Source organism: Scomber scombrus, chromosome 13 (assembly GCF_963691925.1).
Source record: "Scomber scombrus chromosome 13, fScoSco1.1, whole genome shotgun sequence".
Classification (NCBI taxonomy): domain Eukaryota; kingdom Metazoa; phylum Chordata; class Actinopteri; order Scombriformes; family Scombridae; genus Scomber; species Scomber scombrus.
In genome coordinates this window covers 213967-228772 of record NC_084982.1, presented here as the reverse complement: position 1 = coordinate 228772, position 14806 = coordinate 213967, and the positions used below count along the sequence as shown (strand labels likewise).

The window sequence follows — 14806 nt, the reverse complement described above, 5'->3', positions numbered from 1 at the left end:
ACCTGCAAAGTCATTTCAGGGGGTGATCGGTGTCGGTCCGGGGGGGGGGGGGGGGTTGCTCTGCTAAGCGGCAACACAGAGCTATCAGGACGCTTTGCTCTCACACACGCTGCATTAATAGTCGCACACACACACACACACACACACATACACGCGCAGTCACTCTCTAGCGCACGCTCCAGATTCCGGGACATTGGATCTCATTTGCAAAATGAAAATAATGATATTTAGCATGATGTGTTGCAGTGGGATGTGAGGTGCATTCAGATTTGAGCATCAGTGTAAGGTCTTGTATGGCATTTGTCATGTTTTGGTTGGATCTTAACTTTTTCTGTAGTATGTGCGGTGAGCTTGTACTTTAGCTATACGTTCTGTAAATCTATTGTGTTCATGCCATACTAAATTTCACTTTTTTATGTGTGAAGTCAGAGGAGGGGGCACTTGAAGACAAACATGCATATAAAATGATCAATCAACATACAGTACTTTGCAAAAGTCTTAGGCCACCATTAGATGAGTTGTTTTAGACAACATGGACATACATTTTTTTTATTTAAAAGAAGAGTTAAGTAAGTCATCACTGGTAGTAATCAAGGACGCCGCAACGGGGCAGGCAACCCAGGCAATTGCCTAGGGCCCCGAGCTGAAGGGGGCCCCGAGGGACGGCTGACATCAATGACAAAATAATGGAACTGCTTTAGACGCTGCAACGACAACGCATCGGAAATGCCCCGCACAGGGCCCTTTCCGAGTTGTCACTGGCTAGTTGCTAGTAGGGGGGCCCTGACAGACGGCTGATATCGCTCCATATCAGCGACACAAGTTGAAACCAAAGTGAATTCAGCCATTTTCTTCTAAACACATTAAATTGGTCATAAATGTATTTTTCAAGAATTGTGGAGCTAGGCTTCGCAAACTGCTTCAAAACCCGCCCCTGCTCCTTTGCCAGTTAGCCGAGCTAGCAGCCTAGCTAGGTGGTGACATTGATTGATAGGTGACACTTGGTAGAGCGCTTGGGAGCAGAGACCGGCTGATTTTTTACACAATTTCATATATATATATATATATATAATTTATTTTATATGTTCATTGTTTAATAAAAGATTTCTCTTCTGATCCGTAGTCCTGGACTTCATTCATCATTATTCAGGGGGGCCCCATGGTCTTAGGGCCCCCAGGGGGTCTAGAAACGCCCCTGGTAGTAATCAGTTAACTTCAGCTAACTACACCTGAGTCTCTTATGGACAGGAGCTGACTAATAAAAGCCTGGCTGCCTCATTTATAAACTGGCTCATAAAACTGACAAATATTCTACTTTTAAGTAATCGTTGGCCTGCTGCTGAGGACTTTGGCTAAATTTCCAGTTTCACAGACTGATATTTTACAGTCAGTTGTATTTACATTCAGTATTTATATTCAGTATCATTTGTTTTGATTATAAACATGAAAGAATAGATACATCTCACTAAATAACTATCACTCCACCACCTCTCCTGACATCTAGGTGCATGAGAGTGAGTCAGATACAGGTGCAGGATGCAGGGACAGTGCAGAGATCCTTTGCTGTGGTGAGTGATGAAAGGGATTTGACAGTTTAGAATAATTTGTCAATGGGAATATTGAATGTTAAACATTTCAGTTAAGGTGTCCTGTATGACCAATACAGTCAGGAGAGCATCACTTACTTGAACATTTGATAACTTAATATACTGTTCCCAGATGAACCATCTTCTACCATGCTCACTTTCAAACTGTAAATCAACACTGGACCCTCAAATTCATTGTCATTTATTTGTAAAGGCATAGACCACCCAAAAAAATCTGAATTTGCCATATGTCACAGCTGTGACATGTAGATTAATCAATTTCTATACTTAGCTTTTGAAAACTTCTAACATGTGATCTGGGGCCAAACGCTTCCTCTGGAGGTAATTATAAAATGTACCCATCATTTCTCTCACAGTATAGTCAGATCAAAGTGTTGTAGTATCTAATTTTTGATAAGTATTTGGTTGTTCAAAAATGTTGAAGTCCCAAAAAGAATCAATCAGAAATCACCAGGAGTCGTCCAGCTGAATGCAGTTAGAGTTTTATTGTCGACAGCAAAACCCAGAGCCATTATACACAGACAGCATCTATGCAGAGAATGACACACAGAACTAAAGTGGGGGTACCTTTTATACGTTCTAATATTGCTGACCCATGTAAAAAGTTTCAACCCCTCCCAATGTGTAATGAATTTCAACCAAACAAACTCATTCAAAACAACATGCACATTCGTTTTGCACCTGGTGGCTGCTTGACCCAATTCTGGTTCTGTAGGTACTTCTGATGGGTACAAGAGTTCAAATTAAGTCATCAGTTTTTTTCCACCTTGGCCTTCACTTCTGTTCTTCCCCTCCCCTTTTTGCTCACCCACTTGATCACACAGCTCCTGTTGGCTGTTTCAACAGTGTTTATCACAAATTACTTCAAGTGCAAAATCACACACATCTCTTCATTTAATATAACAGCACTGGTCCCGACCATCATTAGTGAATAATAGTCAACAAACAAATGCCCCTATATCAAAAACAACATTATGCATTGTTAACAATTATCTACCAAAATTATACACTACAGTGTATAAACACTTGTTAAAAAGGCACCAGAATACAGGAAATGACATCTTCTACTCTGTTAAAAATGTAGATGTCCCACCCACATTTCAAATGCTTCCTACGCCCACGTTGTACATAGTCATGTTTCCTTTCCTAAAGTACAAATTTTATAAAATGTCTTTGATGTATGGTGGCGACCATGAAAGGGCCCCAAAAAGATTGGGGGCCCGCTCAACTTCCCTCAAATCTCACTCCAAAGTTTTCTGAAAAGTTGACAGCTCTGCCACAGTGATATTCTGAACTGTTTCTGTTAGCCCGCCAGGGCTTGTGTTTATAGAGGAATTAAGTCACCCTATCGATTTCAGAGACCAGATAAAGCAGCCATAGACCCCACTGTGGCTCGTGAATATATGTGGACAGACCAGCCACTGCATTTCCTTTACAATCACGTCTCTATCTTGGTTGGCAACTTAGCTGCCTGAGGGTTAATGCCATCTTGAGCAAGAGGAATAACAACTTTTTGTCAGCCAGCATCAGGTAACACGTGTACACAGTCTCCACGCTGTCAATCAATCAATCAATCTTTATTTGTATAGCGCCAAATCACAACAAAGTTATCTCAAGGCACTTTACACATAGAGCAGGTTCTAAACCGAACTCTTCAGGTTTAATTTTAAAGAGACTCAACATTCACACATGAGCAGCACTTAGCGACAATGGAAAGAAAAAAACTCCCTTTTAACAGGAAGAAACCTCAGAACCAGGCTCATAGTGGGAGAACATCTGCCTCGACCGGTTGGGGTAGAGAGGAGAGAGAGGAAGGATAGTAGCCTGGGTAAACCCATGCTCACTTTCAAGCGACATTCCACTTTGCTCTGAAAGTTAGCATGGCCACCAAAACAAAATTTTCGCCTGAGATAGGGAACCAATCACAGAACGGGGAGGCAGTCTCAAGACGATGAGGACCGTAGAGCGACTCTGTTTACATCCAGCATGGTGGCCACGGAGGTGCAGCAACCGTTCGAAGCAGCAGTAGATTGTATGCTAAATAAATTGGAAGTTCACTTTGAAAGTAGAACAAAAACCTGCGCTACATGATTTCCTTCGTAAAAAGGATGTGTTCGCGCTGCTCCCTACAGGCTCTTAATACATCATTGTGTATCGTTGATATGATTGGCTGTAAGATTGTCCAAAAGCGTACAGAAGCATTTGATTGACATTCATTGATCCCGCCTCAAATACGAAAAAAAAAATACAGGCAGACCCTACCTCAATTGTGGTAGGGTCTGGCGTTAGCCAGGCTAGAAGGATAGGAGAGAGAGAAGCACGTTGAAAATCAACATTGAAGCTATAGGTCCGCTGTGTGAATGTTTATCTGTGTACAAAGCTCGCCATTCTATCTCTTGATCGCCATCTTCCCTGCTTCTCTTTCTCTATTTCTTCTCTTCTTACTAACCACGCACACGCGTGTACACATATCAGAGCTGGGGACTCTGACTCGCGACTTGGACTCGAGTTGCACTTAAGTCTCACTAAACTGTGACTTCAGACTTGACTTGGACTCGACCTCAAAAGACTTCAGACTCGACTTGGACTCGAGGCTTGAGACTCGCCCAAGACTCGTGAACAACCTTTATTTCATGTTATTATTATTATTCTCATTATTTATCTGTCATTCATCTTTTTGTATAATCTCTGGCTCTGAGCTAGATGTAAACACCAACATCATGCCACGCACATGCGCCATGTGTGAAGTGCGCATCTTCAGTATCAGTCATTGACATTGGCGAGTGCGACAAGTTGTCAGGTTTTGTAGAAAGTTCGGACCCAAATGCAGAAAGTTCCAAATTCAAGAGTTTTTAATTGAACAGAAAAAGTCAAAAAACAACTCCAACAAAGAATGTCCCGTCAAACGGTGAAAAAACTCAACAAAAATGCAGGCTCTTGGCCACAAAACTGAAACAGGAAAAGAGCTGACAAACTAGAGGGCAGTCCAAAGAGTGGTCTAGAGGCAGGCAAGGGTCAGGTCCAAATAAGCAGTCCAAACAGGCAGATAATCCAAATCGGCAGGCAAAATCCAAAAACCAGGTTCACAGGCAGAGTACAAACAAGCAGGTTGGCAGACAGGAAAAGCAGGTAACAACGGTAGATGTGCTCAGAACAAAAGACTGGGACAATCTGACAAACTGGGGCTGACAGAGCACAGAATAAGTAGGCCTAATCATTAGGAGTTAACGGAGTACAGGTGAGCACAAAATGGCCGACAATGACCACATGGAAGCATGACAGGTGAGGGCGGAGTCATTACCCAAAACAAACAAAAGCACATGGTTGCAACACACAAAAAATGTCCAGCAGGTGTCAATGAACATGCAAGGATACTGACACTACCCCCCCCTCAACGAACGCCTCTCGGCGTCAAGGCAGGATGGCGTGGGTGTTGCTGGCGAAAGTCTCTAATGAGTGTCTTATCCACAATGTGGCGGGCGGGAACCCACATCCGCTCCTCTGGCCCATACCCTTTCCAGTCAACCAAAAACTGGAGACCACGCCCACGCCGGCGAACATCCATCAGCTTCTCGACAGTGTAGACAGGACCCCCATCAACAAGCCGGGGGGGAGGGCGGGGCACAGCCGGGGGAGACAGAGGACTGTGACAGACAGGTTTGACCCGGGACACATGGAAGGTGGGATGGACTCGGCGAAGTGAGAGGGGCAGGCGCAACCGGACTGCAGATCTGCCCAAGACCCGTTCGATGACATAGGGCCCAATGAAGCGGGGAGCCAGCTTACGTGAGTCCACTCGGAGAGGTAGGTCCTTGGTAGAGAGCCAAACCCTCTGACCGCTCCTGTAGTGGGGGGCCTTGACCCTTTGGCGGTCTGCCAACCGCTTGACCTGGGCACCCGAACGCAACAGAGAGGCTCGAGCACGTCTCCACGTCGCCTTGCACCGCCGGACAAACGCCTGGACCGATGGAACCGATGCCTCAAGTTCCTGGGAAGAAAAGAGAGGTGGTTGGTAGCCAAGGCAACATTGAAAAGGGGAGAGACCCGTAGATGCAACAGGGAGAGAATTGTGGGCATACTCAGCCCATGCCAAATGCCGACTCCAGGATGTGGGGTTCTGGGACGCCAGGCACCTAAGAACCCTTTCAAGGTCCTGGTTGGCCCGCTCTGTCTGGCCGTTGGTCTGAGGATGGAATCCTGAAGAGAGGCTGGCGGTGGCTCCAATAAGCCTACAGAACTCCTTCCAAAACGAGGACACAAATTGAGGACCTCGGTCAGACACCATGTCAAAAGGCATTCCATGGATCCTAAAGACATGGTTAACCATGAGAGAAGCTGTCTCCTTGGCAGAAGGGAGTTTAGGCAGAGGGACAAAGTGCACACACTTGGAGAACCGATCAACAATAGTCAGGACAGCAGAGTTACCATCAGAAGGCGGGAGGCCAGTCACAAAATCCAAGGCTATGTGGGACCATGGTCGTCTGGGTACCGGGAGCGGCTGGAGGAGTCCGACAGGTGGCTGATTTGAGCTCTTGTTTTGGGCGCAAATCTGACAGGCAGCAATGAAGGCTTGGACATCTGCAACCATTCGGGGCCACCAAAACTGTTGACGGAGAAATGCCATAGTCCTCCTAACCCCGGCATGGCAGGTCAGTCGGGAGCAGTGACCCCACTCCAAAACCTGAGGACGGACAGAACTGGGGACAAACAGGCGGTTAGGGGGGCAACCAGCTGGGCAAGCCTCCTGTTGCTGGGCACTGCGAACCACAGAGACTATATGCCAAGAAACTGCACCCACTAAACAGTGAGAAGGCAAAATGGTGTTAGGGGCAGGGGCAGCATCTGGAGCACTAAACTGTCGAGAAAGAGAGTCAGGTTTAGCATTCTTGGACCCAGGACGGAAAGACAAGGTAAAATTGAACCGACTAAAAAAAAGAGACCACCTGGCCTGGCGTGCGTTGAGTCGTTTGGCAGACTTCAAATACTCCAGGTTCCTATGGTCCGTCCACACAAGAAAAGGAACCTCAGTGCCCTCTAGCCAATGACGCCACTCCTCCAGAGCGAGTTTGACCGCCAGAAGTTCCTGGTCCCCGACATCGTAGTTTCTCTCAGCAGGCGTTAACTTGTGGGAGAAAAAGGCACATGGGTGCAGCTTACTGTCCTCCTTGGACCTCTGGGACAGGACAGCTCCAGCCCCTACCTCAGAGGCATCCACCTCAACAATGAACTGACACGAAGGATCTGGCATAACCAGAATGGGAGAAGAGGTGAAACGCTTCTTCAGTTGTTGGAACGCCTTCTCCGCCACTTCCGACCAGAAAAACCTGACAGAGGAGGATGTCAGAGCAGTTAGAGGAGAGGCAAGAGAACTATAGTTACGAATGAACCGTCTGTAAAAATTTGCAAAACCCAGAAACTTCTGCAGATCCTTGCGGGACTGAGGGGTAGGCCAATCAATGACTGCCTTGATCTTAGAGGAGTCCATCCCAACACCACCTTCAGAGACGACAAAGCCCAAAAACGATGTGGAGCGTTGATGGAACTCACATTTCTCAGCCTTTACATAAAGTTGGTTCTCTAGTAACCGCTGAAGAACTAATCGGACATGATGGACATGGTCACGAAGGGACTTGGAAAAAATCAGAATATCGTCCAAATAAACAAAAACAAATTTGTTTACCATATCCCGCAGTACATCATTGACCAAAGTCTGGAACACAGCTGGGGCGTTGGTCAGTCCAAACGGCATTACAAGGTATTCGTAGTGCCCTGTGGGTGTATTAAATGCCGTCTTCCACTCATCTCCCTCCCTGATTCTCACCAAATGATAGGCATTACGAAGGTCCAATTTAGAAAACACTGTGGCACCCTGTAACAGTTCAAAGGCTGAGGACATCAAGGGAAGAGGATATCTGTTCTTAACCGTAATATCATTGAGGCCCCGGTAATCAATGCAAGGTCTTAATGATCTATCCTTCTTGTCCACAAAGAAAAACCCTGCCCCTGCTGGAGAGGACGAGGGACGGATAATACCTGCTGCTAGGGAGTCCTCAATGTACTTGTTCATGGCCATGCTCTCAGGGGGCGCCAGAGAGTACAGACGACCTCGAGGCGGACAAGCTCCAGGAAGCAACTCTATAGAGCAATCATATGGACGATGAGGTGGTAGAGAAGTTGCCCTGGACTTGCTGAAGACGGGTCTCAGGTCTAGGTATTCCTCCGGAACTCTTGACAGGTCTGGAAACTCCTCAGGTAGCTCAGGAAAAACAGGGAACCGGTTAAGGGCAGACCTCAGACACTGGGAATGACAGAATGGGCTCCAGCCCAAAATAGAATTCTTCTCCCAATCAATGTGCGGGTTGTGTTTGACTAACCAAGGGTGACCAAGAACTATGGGAATCTGTGGTGAATCAATAACATAAAGAGCAATCTCCTCAGTGTGATTACCAGAGAGCATCAAACTCACCGGGGATGAGATATGGGTTACCTTGGCGAAACAGGTCCCGTTTAGCGCTGAGGCAGTCAATGGCACTTGCAGGGTGGTTACTGGAACTCCCCATCTGGTGGCCAGTGATACGTCAATGAAGCTCTCTTCAGCTCCAGAGTCAATGAGGACGGAGGTGGTGTGATGATGGCTCCTCCACATCACAGTTGCTTGCAGAACAGTGCGAAGGGATGGGGAGATCCTTGAGGGAATTGCGCTCACCAGTACTCCCCGCCTCACTGGTGAGCATTGTCTTTTACAGGACAGGTTGAAACAAAATGGCCACGCTGACCACAGTACAGACAGGCACGAGACTCCAGCCTTCGCTGTCTCTCAGCTGGTGAAAGACTAGTCCGGTCTATCTTCATTGGCTCTGGAGGAGCCGGAGTGGACGACCTTGATCCCCCCTCAAGGACCTGAAGAGGAGAACTGGACCCTCGACGAAGCTCAGTCCGCTGAGAACTACTGGTTGTCTTCAACCGATGAAGCTGACCTAGCCGAGTGTCCACACGGATAGCCACATCCACCAAGCCATCAAAAGATGAAGGCAAATCGCGGGGAATGAGTTCATCCTTAATCCCTTCAGAAAGTCCATTGAAAAACGTATCATACAGAGCTTCCAGGTTCCAACCAGTAGAGGACGCCAGAGTCCGGAATTCTATTGCAAAGTCGGACACTGACCTGCGGCCTTGACGGAGGTTAAGGATCTCACGAGCAGCCTCCCTTCCCTGTTTAGAGCGATCGAAGACCTTCTTCATTTCACCAGTGAATTGAGTGAAGTCATCCTGGATCGCCACCTGGTTGCTCCAGATGGCCGTTCCCCACTCACGAGCTCTTCCAGACAACTGGGTGATGACGTAGGCAACCTTAGAACGATCGGAAGGAAAAGTCAATGGCTGTAGTCCAAAAATCAGCTCACACTGAGCTAGGAATGACTGACAGGATCCTGGATCTCCTGAGTAAGTCTCAGGTGGAGGCAGGCGAGGTTCTCGGGCTGGAGCAGCTGGAGGAGGTGGTACTGAGGAGGCTAACTGGAGCTGTTGCACCCTAGCAGCAAGGTCAGTCACACTTGCTGTAGCTGCCTCCAACGTCCTGGAAACAAACTCAATTTGTGCCTGGTGTCTCCCCAGCGTTGCTCCATGCCGATCAAGAACCTTACTTATTTCTGCTGGGTCCATTATCTGGTCAGATTGTAATGTCAGGTTTTGTAGAAAGTTCGGACCCAAATGCAGAAAGTTCCAAATTCAAGAGTTTTTAATTGAACAGAAAAAGTCAAAAAACAACTCCAACAAAGAATGTCCCGTCAAACGGTGAAAAAACTCAACAAAAATGCAGGCTCTTGGCCACAAAACTGAAACAGGAAAAGAGCTGACAAACTAGAGGGCAGTCCAAAGAGTGGTCTAGAGGCAGGCAAGGGTCAGGTCCAAATAAGCAGTCCAAACAGGCAGATAATCCAAATCGGCAGGCAAAATCCAAAAACCAGGTTCACAGGCAGAGTACAAACAAGCAGGTTGGCAGACAGGAAAAGCAGGTAACAACGGTAGATGTGCTCAGAACAAAAGACTGGGACAATCTGACAAACTGGGGCTGACAGAGCACAGAATAAGTAGGCCTAATCATTAGGAGTTAACGGAGTACAGGTGAGCACAAAATGGCCGACAATGACCACATGGAAGCATGACAGGTGAGGGCGGAGTCATTACCCAAAACAAACAAAAGCACATGGTTGCAACACACAAAAAATGTCCAGCAGGTGTCAATGAACATGCAAGGATACTGACACAAGTTCAGCAGGAGTGCCTCAGATCATTACGTTTGGATACAAAGCCTTCACACTCCCGCTTTTCCCTGGTTCTCCCATATATCGAACCCATCTCCCACCGCCCTCCCGTCATTTCTCACGTAATTGAAAAGCCCAAAATGTGTTTGTTAATAATAATAAAAAGCGCCAAATAGCAAAGGTTTTCTTTTTAAAGTTCAGACAGGAAACCACCGCGACTCCGTCAGTTAGTGCCAATAACTTAGTGGCTCCGCTACTAATTATTAAAAAACACGTTGCGTTAACTATGGTCATTTTATATATATATATATATATATATATATATATATATTTTATAATATCCCCACACATTCCCTGCTGTGTTGTGTTAAGCAGCAGATAAAAGGCAGCTTGGAGAAAAAAATAATAAACATGTGTTTGTACCACAGTGTTAAACTGCAGTACAGTGTTTCTGTGATGTTCATGTTTTGTTGTATTTTACAACATTGTTAAAATAATTATTTTTTGTTGAAGAAAATACAGTTATGGAATTGAAATAATTCTTAGTGTATGTTTCTTCACATCACATTGCAGTAGATTCTCTATAGTGAACCTACAATTGATACATTTTCATACTGTCCTATATCAAGGTCAATGTAACTTTATTAATACCCAAAGGTAGATTTGGTAACAGTTTCAGGAGAGGGCATCTCAACATACAAACAGATACATACATACAAACTTCAGTGACAGCAGACAGTTAAAACACCACAGAAACAGACATGGGCAGGTGCTCGTAAGGCTGACTGATCAGGATGAAGGATTGTACAGCTCTAAGGTCAGAATTGGTTGAGACTTGACTTGGATTCTAGGTCAAAGACTTGAGACTTGACTTGGACTCTTGACCAGAGACTTGAGACTAGAGACTAGACTTGAGCTTGACCCTAAAAGACTTGAGACTTGACTTGGACTAAGCTACATGCTAAGTAGCCTTATCCTCAGCCACGTGTGCTGCTGCTGAGCCGGTGTGTTAAGGAGCATTTACCACAAGTCGGCGACATTGTGCCATTTTTGTCCAGCGGAAACGCCCCGTATCTGCCTCCCCCCGCTCCTGAACACCCCCATTCTCACACACAAAGACACACACCCCTCCTCTCTCCTACACACACAGACTTGTTTATTTGCACAGTCTTCCATACACATCTGTTGTTGTTTGTCTGGTAGTTATAGTGGTAGAACAATTTATAACCATTCATTGATTAACTTCATCAATTAATAATCAATTAATAATTTGTAAATAAACTGTTATAACTTTTAAAGAGAAGTGTTTTGTGATCATTGTGCATATGTTATTGTGATACTTTCTTATTAATAATTATTTATGATAATTATTAGTCATTATTAATAACCAAACTCCCTTCCACACCTACATTTTAATGGTTCCCCGTAGTGAGGCTACCCCTACACGCATCAACATATTTCTAAAAAGAGTTACTTGTCCTAGTGGTTGGTTATAATATTCACTCTGGACAGCTGCTAGCAGCAGGATCAGCACCTTGAGCACTGCTGCACACAGTCCTGACAACTGTATGAGGGCTTATTTCATGATTAAGCAATTTTTGAACGATGTTTAACAAATATTCTTTAACATTTGAGGTGACATTTATCAGATTCCCATACTTTCAGCAATTAAAATCCTGCTGATTTTACCTGGTGTACCTGCTACCTGATTTTCATGACTGAACAAAACTATTTAAAAAGAACCAAAGCTGTAATTAATAAATAAACAAAATTAATTTGTATCTTTAATTGAATTAATTGGTGTCTATTGGCTATAAACTAAACTTTAAATTACTAATGCCCTATTGGCTAAATCTTCAAATAAAAACAAGTTGTGGAAATGTTTAAATTTGATCTTTATTCATTTCCTTGAACTCCAATTCAGATCTCTTCTGGTATACATTTAAGAAGGAATTAAGTCAGTAAAATAATATGCCACATTAACAGAAAAACATTCAACTATTAAAAAAACTGATCACATGATACATCCACTGTATGTTACCATTATATTCTGTATCATTCTAACTTGTCCTACTGTACTTATTGTAAATATTATCAGCCACACAATTTTTAAATGTCATCTAACTTCTTAAAATATCATACTGTACTTTTATCTCATATTATTATAAGCAATAATAAAGAATGTGCATCATTTAAAATAAGCAGAATAATTAAATGCAATACAACTCTGGATAGTAATTCATCAATAGCAAAGCCTTGGTATGCAATAGTAACGCAATAGTAGACAATGCCCGTAAATATATCTGTGAACATGGAAATAGAAAGCAGTAACATTTGCGAATAACATATGAGTATTACAACTGATAATACAGACATCATTCAGATTTAAGAGGGTTGTGATTAAATCTTGCCACAGCTGTATGAATGCTTGCTGCAGGGCAAATACTCATTCTCCAGTGAAGGTTGGATTGCTCACAGTGGTGGTGGCCTTCTGCCACAGTGGGTTTTCAGCCTGTTAACAGAGAGATAGTGTATGATTAGTTTGTTTCCATATATGGTGATTTTTAAAATTATATCTCAAAGTCAATGAAGTTTAAGATTTCACATAATGTGGAATAAGCAGATTGCAAAAGGACACAGTGTCAGTGGTGTAGACAGACCTTACAAGCACCGAGCATGTTGTCATTTTTACAATCTAGAAAGAGAACAGTAAACTCTGATATTGGCTGATCAAATAATAGCTGGCTGGTGGATGTCATGAACAAGGCAGGGTCAAAAAACATTCAGGAGGGGTGGAATAATCTTTTTAATAATGACCACATGGCAACCTGAGAATACATTTTAATAATTAATCATTTCCATAGCACTAACTTCTTCAGGACCACTCCATTGCTGTATTTTGACTCCTTGCAGATACTACAAATGTGAGTATTTGACTGGAACCATAGGCGCCGAAACCGTGGGTGCTCCGGGGCCCGGGCACCCACGGGAATTCATGAGCACCCACGGGATCCAGCTGACTTTTTTTTTTAATCAAACACGTACTTCGGACGAGACTAGCGGTTTCTCTGTTAAAACACTGTAACTCCTACCGTTGTTCCTACTTACACTTATTATAGACGTCCGATTGGGATATATAGCGCTCTATTTAAAATATGTTTGCATAACGGTGCGCAGAGAAGTGTAGTCATTTACTTAATAAAGGAGCACAATCCATACAAACAAGCATTATATTTGTAATATTGTGTTTTGAGATGAATTCTGAGGTTCATTTTAGGCATTTATAATATAGCTTCTAATTACTTCTAATTTTTGGTTATAAAGCGTCTCACGAATGCAATGAAATGTAGGCTATGATAATGTCATGTAGCCTAATGATTTTCACTCTTGATTTATTTTATTTTATTGTCATCTCATCTGTTAAAGATAGGCTATTTTTGTGAAGCGTTTCAAACGCACTCATGTTTAAATCTGTTATAGGCTACAACCAGTAGCAAGACCTGTCTAAGTCAACTGATTTAGCCTAGTTTATGAATGGAAGTGGAGTTTATATCTTGGGCAATGTGATTGTGTTTAACTTGTTTGATTGCAATCAACCAGCGTTCAGTATCAGCCTGTTGTTTTACCTGTTGAATTTCCTGATACAACTTCATGGTTACTCAGCTAAATAAATTAAGCTACTCAGTTAAAAAAAATGCAATGCCTAGGACTCACGTTGACAGTGCCAAAGTGAGGCTACTCGCCTTGCAATAAGAGGTAAATAAACGTTTCAAATGGAAAGCACTTGTTTGACTTTACGCTCCTTTATTCAGAGCGAACAACGTTTCGCCTCTGTGCGTTCTGTTCGCTCAGGCATTAAATAAGCGTTTCTTTTATTGTCCTGGACATTATTTTAGCCTAACTCTAAACCAGTTAATAGAAATATTTTCATGATGTCTGAAACCTTTGAGTGTCGAAAATTTGGAGGAGGGGAGTCAGATTAAAAGTGCCAATGGAGATGGCGCGCGCACCCATCCGTTAGCAGCCTATCCAAACTCAATGCAGGGATAAAAGCACCACCCTTGATAAAATGTAGGCTAGATCTTTTAGCAAAGTGATATTACCACACTACAACACATGTACTAGGCTGGCTACAGATTGATTTGTCATATTACAAAGCTCAGCTTGACTGCTTTACCGTGTTTTCATCCCGGGAAATAGTTTTGGTCATAAGTGCCATCGGTTGTGTCGCGTCAAGCGTTTGCAGTGTAATTCCATTTTCGATTTAAATTTAAATAGGTTATTTTATTGTAAAATATTGATGCGATATGCACAGGGAAAATAAATAGGACTATATGAAACGTTATTATGCAATTTATGGGTCGCGACCCCCAGTTGGGAACCGCGAGCACCCACGGGCAAAAACAAAAGTCGGCGCCTATGACTGGAACCATTTAGAAAAGCTTAATGTGAAACATCTGTGAAGGTTCAGCGTTGAGTTTAATTTAAAGTAACTAAAGATCCACTGATTGATGAGTATGACATGAGTCTGTTGTAGCCTACTGATGGAATTAGTGCCTGGAAATGTACAATATACTGAATTTATCAAGGCAAATATCCAATAGGGTTTTTTCATAGCCATGGCAAGCTATGTTACTGTGGTCCTGTTTGTTGGCAGGGCCTACCGTGCCCTTCCCCCAGGGCCGGTCCTGCCTATACGCAGACTACGAAAAGGCCCCGCCCACCGCCAAGTCCGCACCTGAGTTACAAAGCCTGCTCATATTTACTGATGACAATGGGCAGGATTAAGCACAGCTAACCTTCGGGCCACGAAAAAAGGGAAAGAAAATAACATGAGAGTGAATTGCGGGAACAAGAAGCAGGTATTTGTGTTCTCAATCCCTGTCCAAGTAGACTGAGTTGCCACTTATTCATCCACAGATACACATTTGCCCA

At 43.8% G+C, this 14806-nt stretch overlaps 1 protein-coding gene across 1 annotated transcript in view; it reads right to left on the bottom strand.

Annotated features, from left to right (window-relative positions):
* Positions 1 to 11749: 11749 nt before the first annotated feature.
* The window catches only part of itgb2 (integrin, beta 2), a 39815-nt gene continuing 36758 nt past the window's right edge, over positions 11750 to 14806 (bottom strand). The window contains exon 16 of the mRNA XM_062431192.1: positions 11750 to 12383. Coding sequence (XP_062287176.1) covers positions 12318 to 12383 — 66 coding nt within the window. The 3' untranslated portion in view covers positions 11750 to 12317. The remainder of the gene's footprint in view (positions 12384 to 14806) is intronic.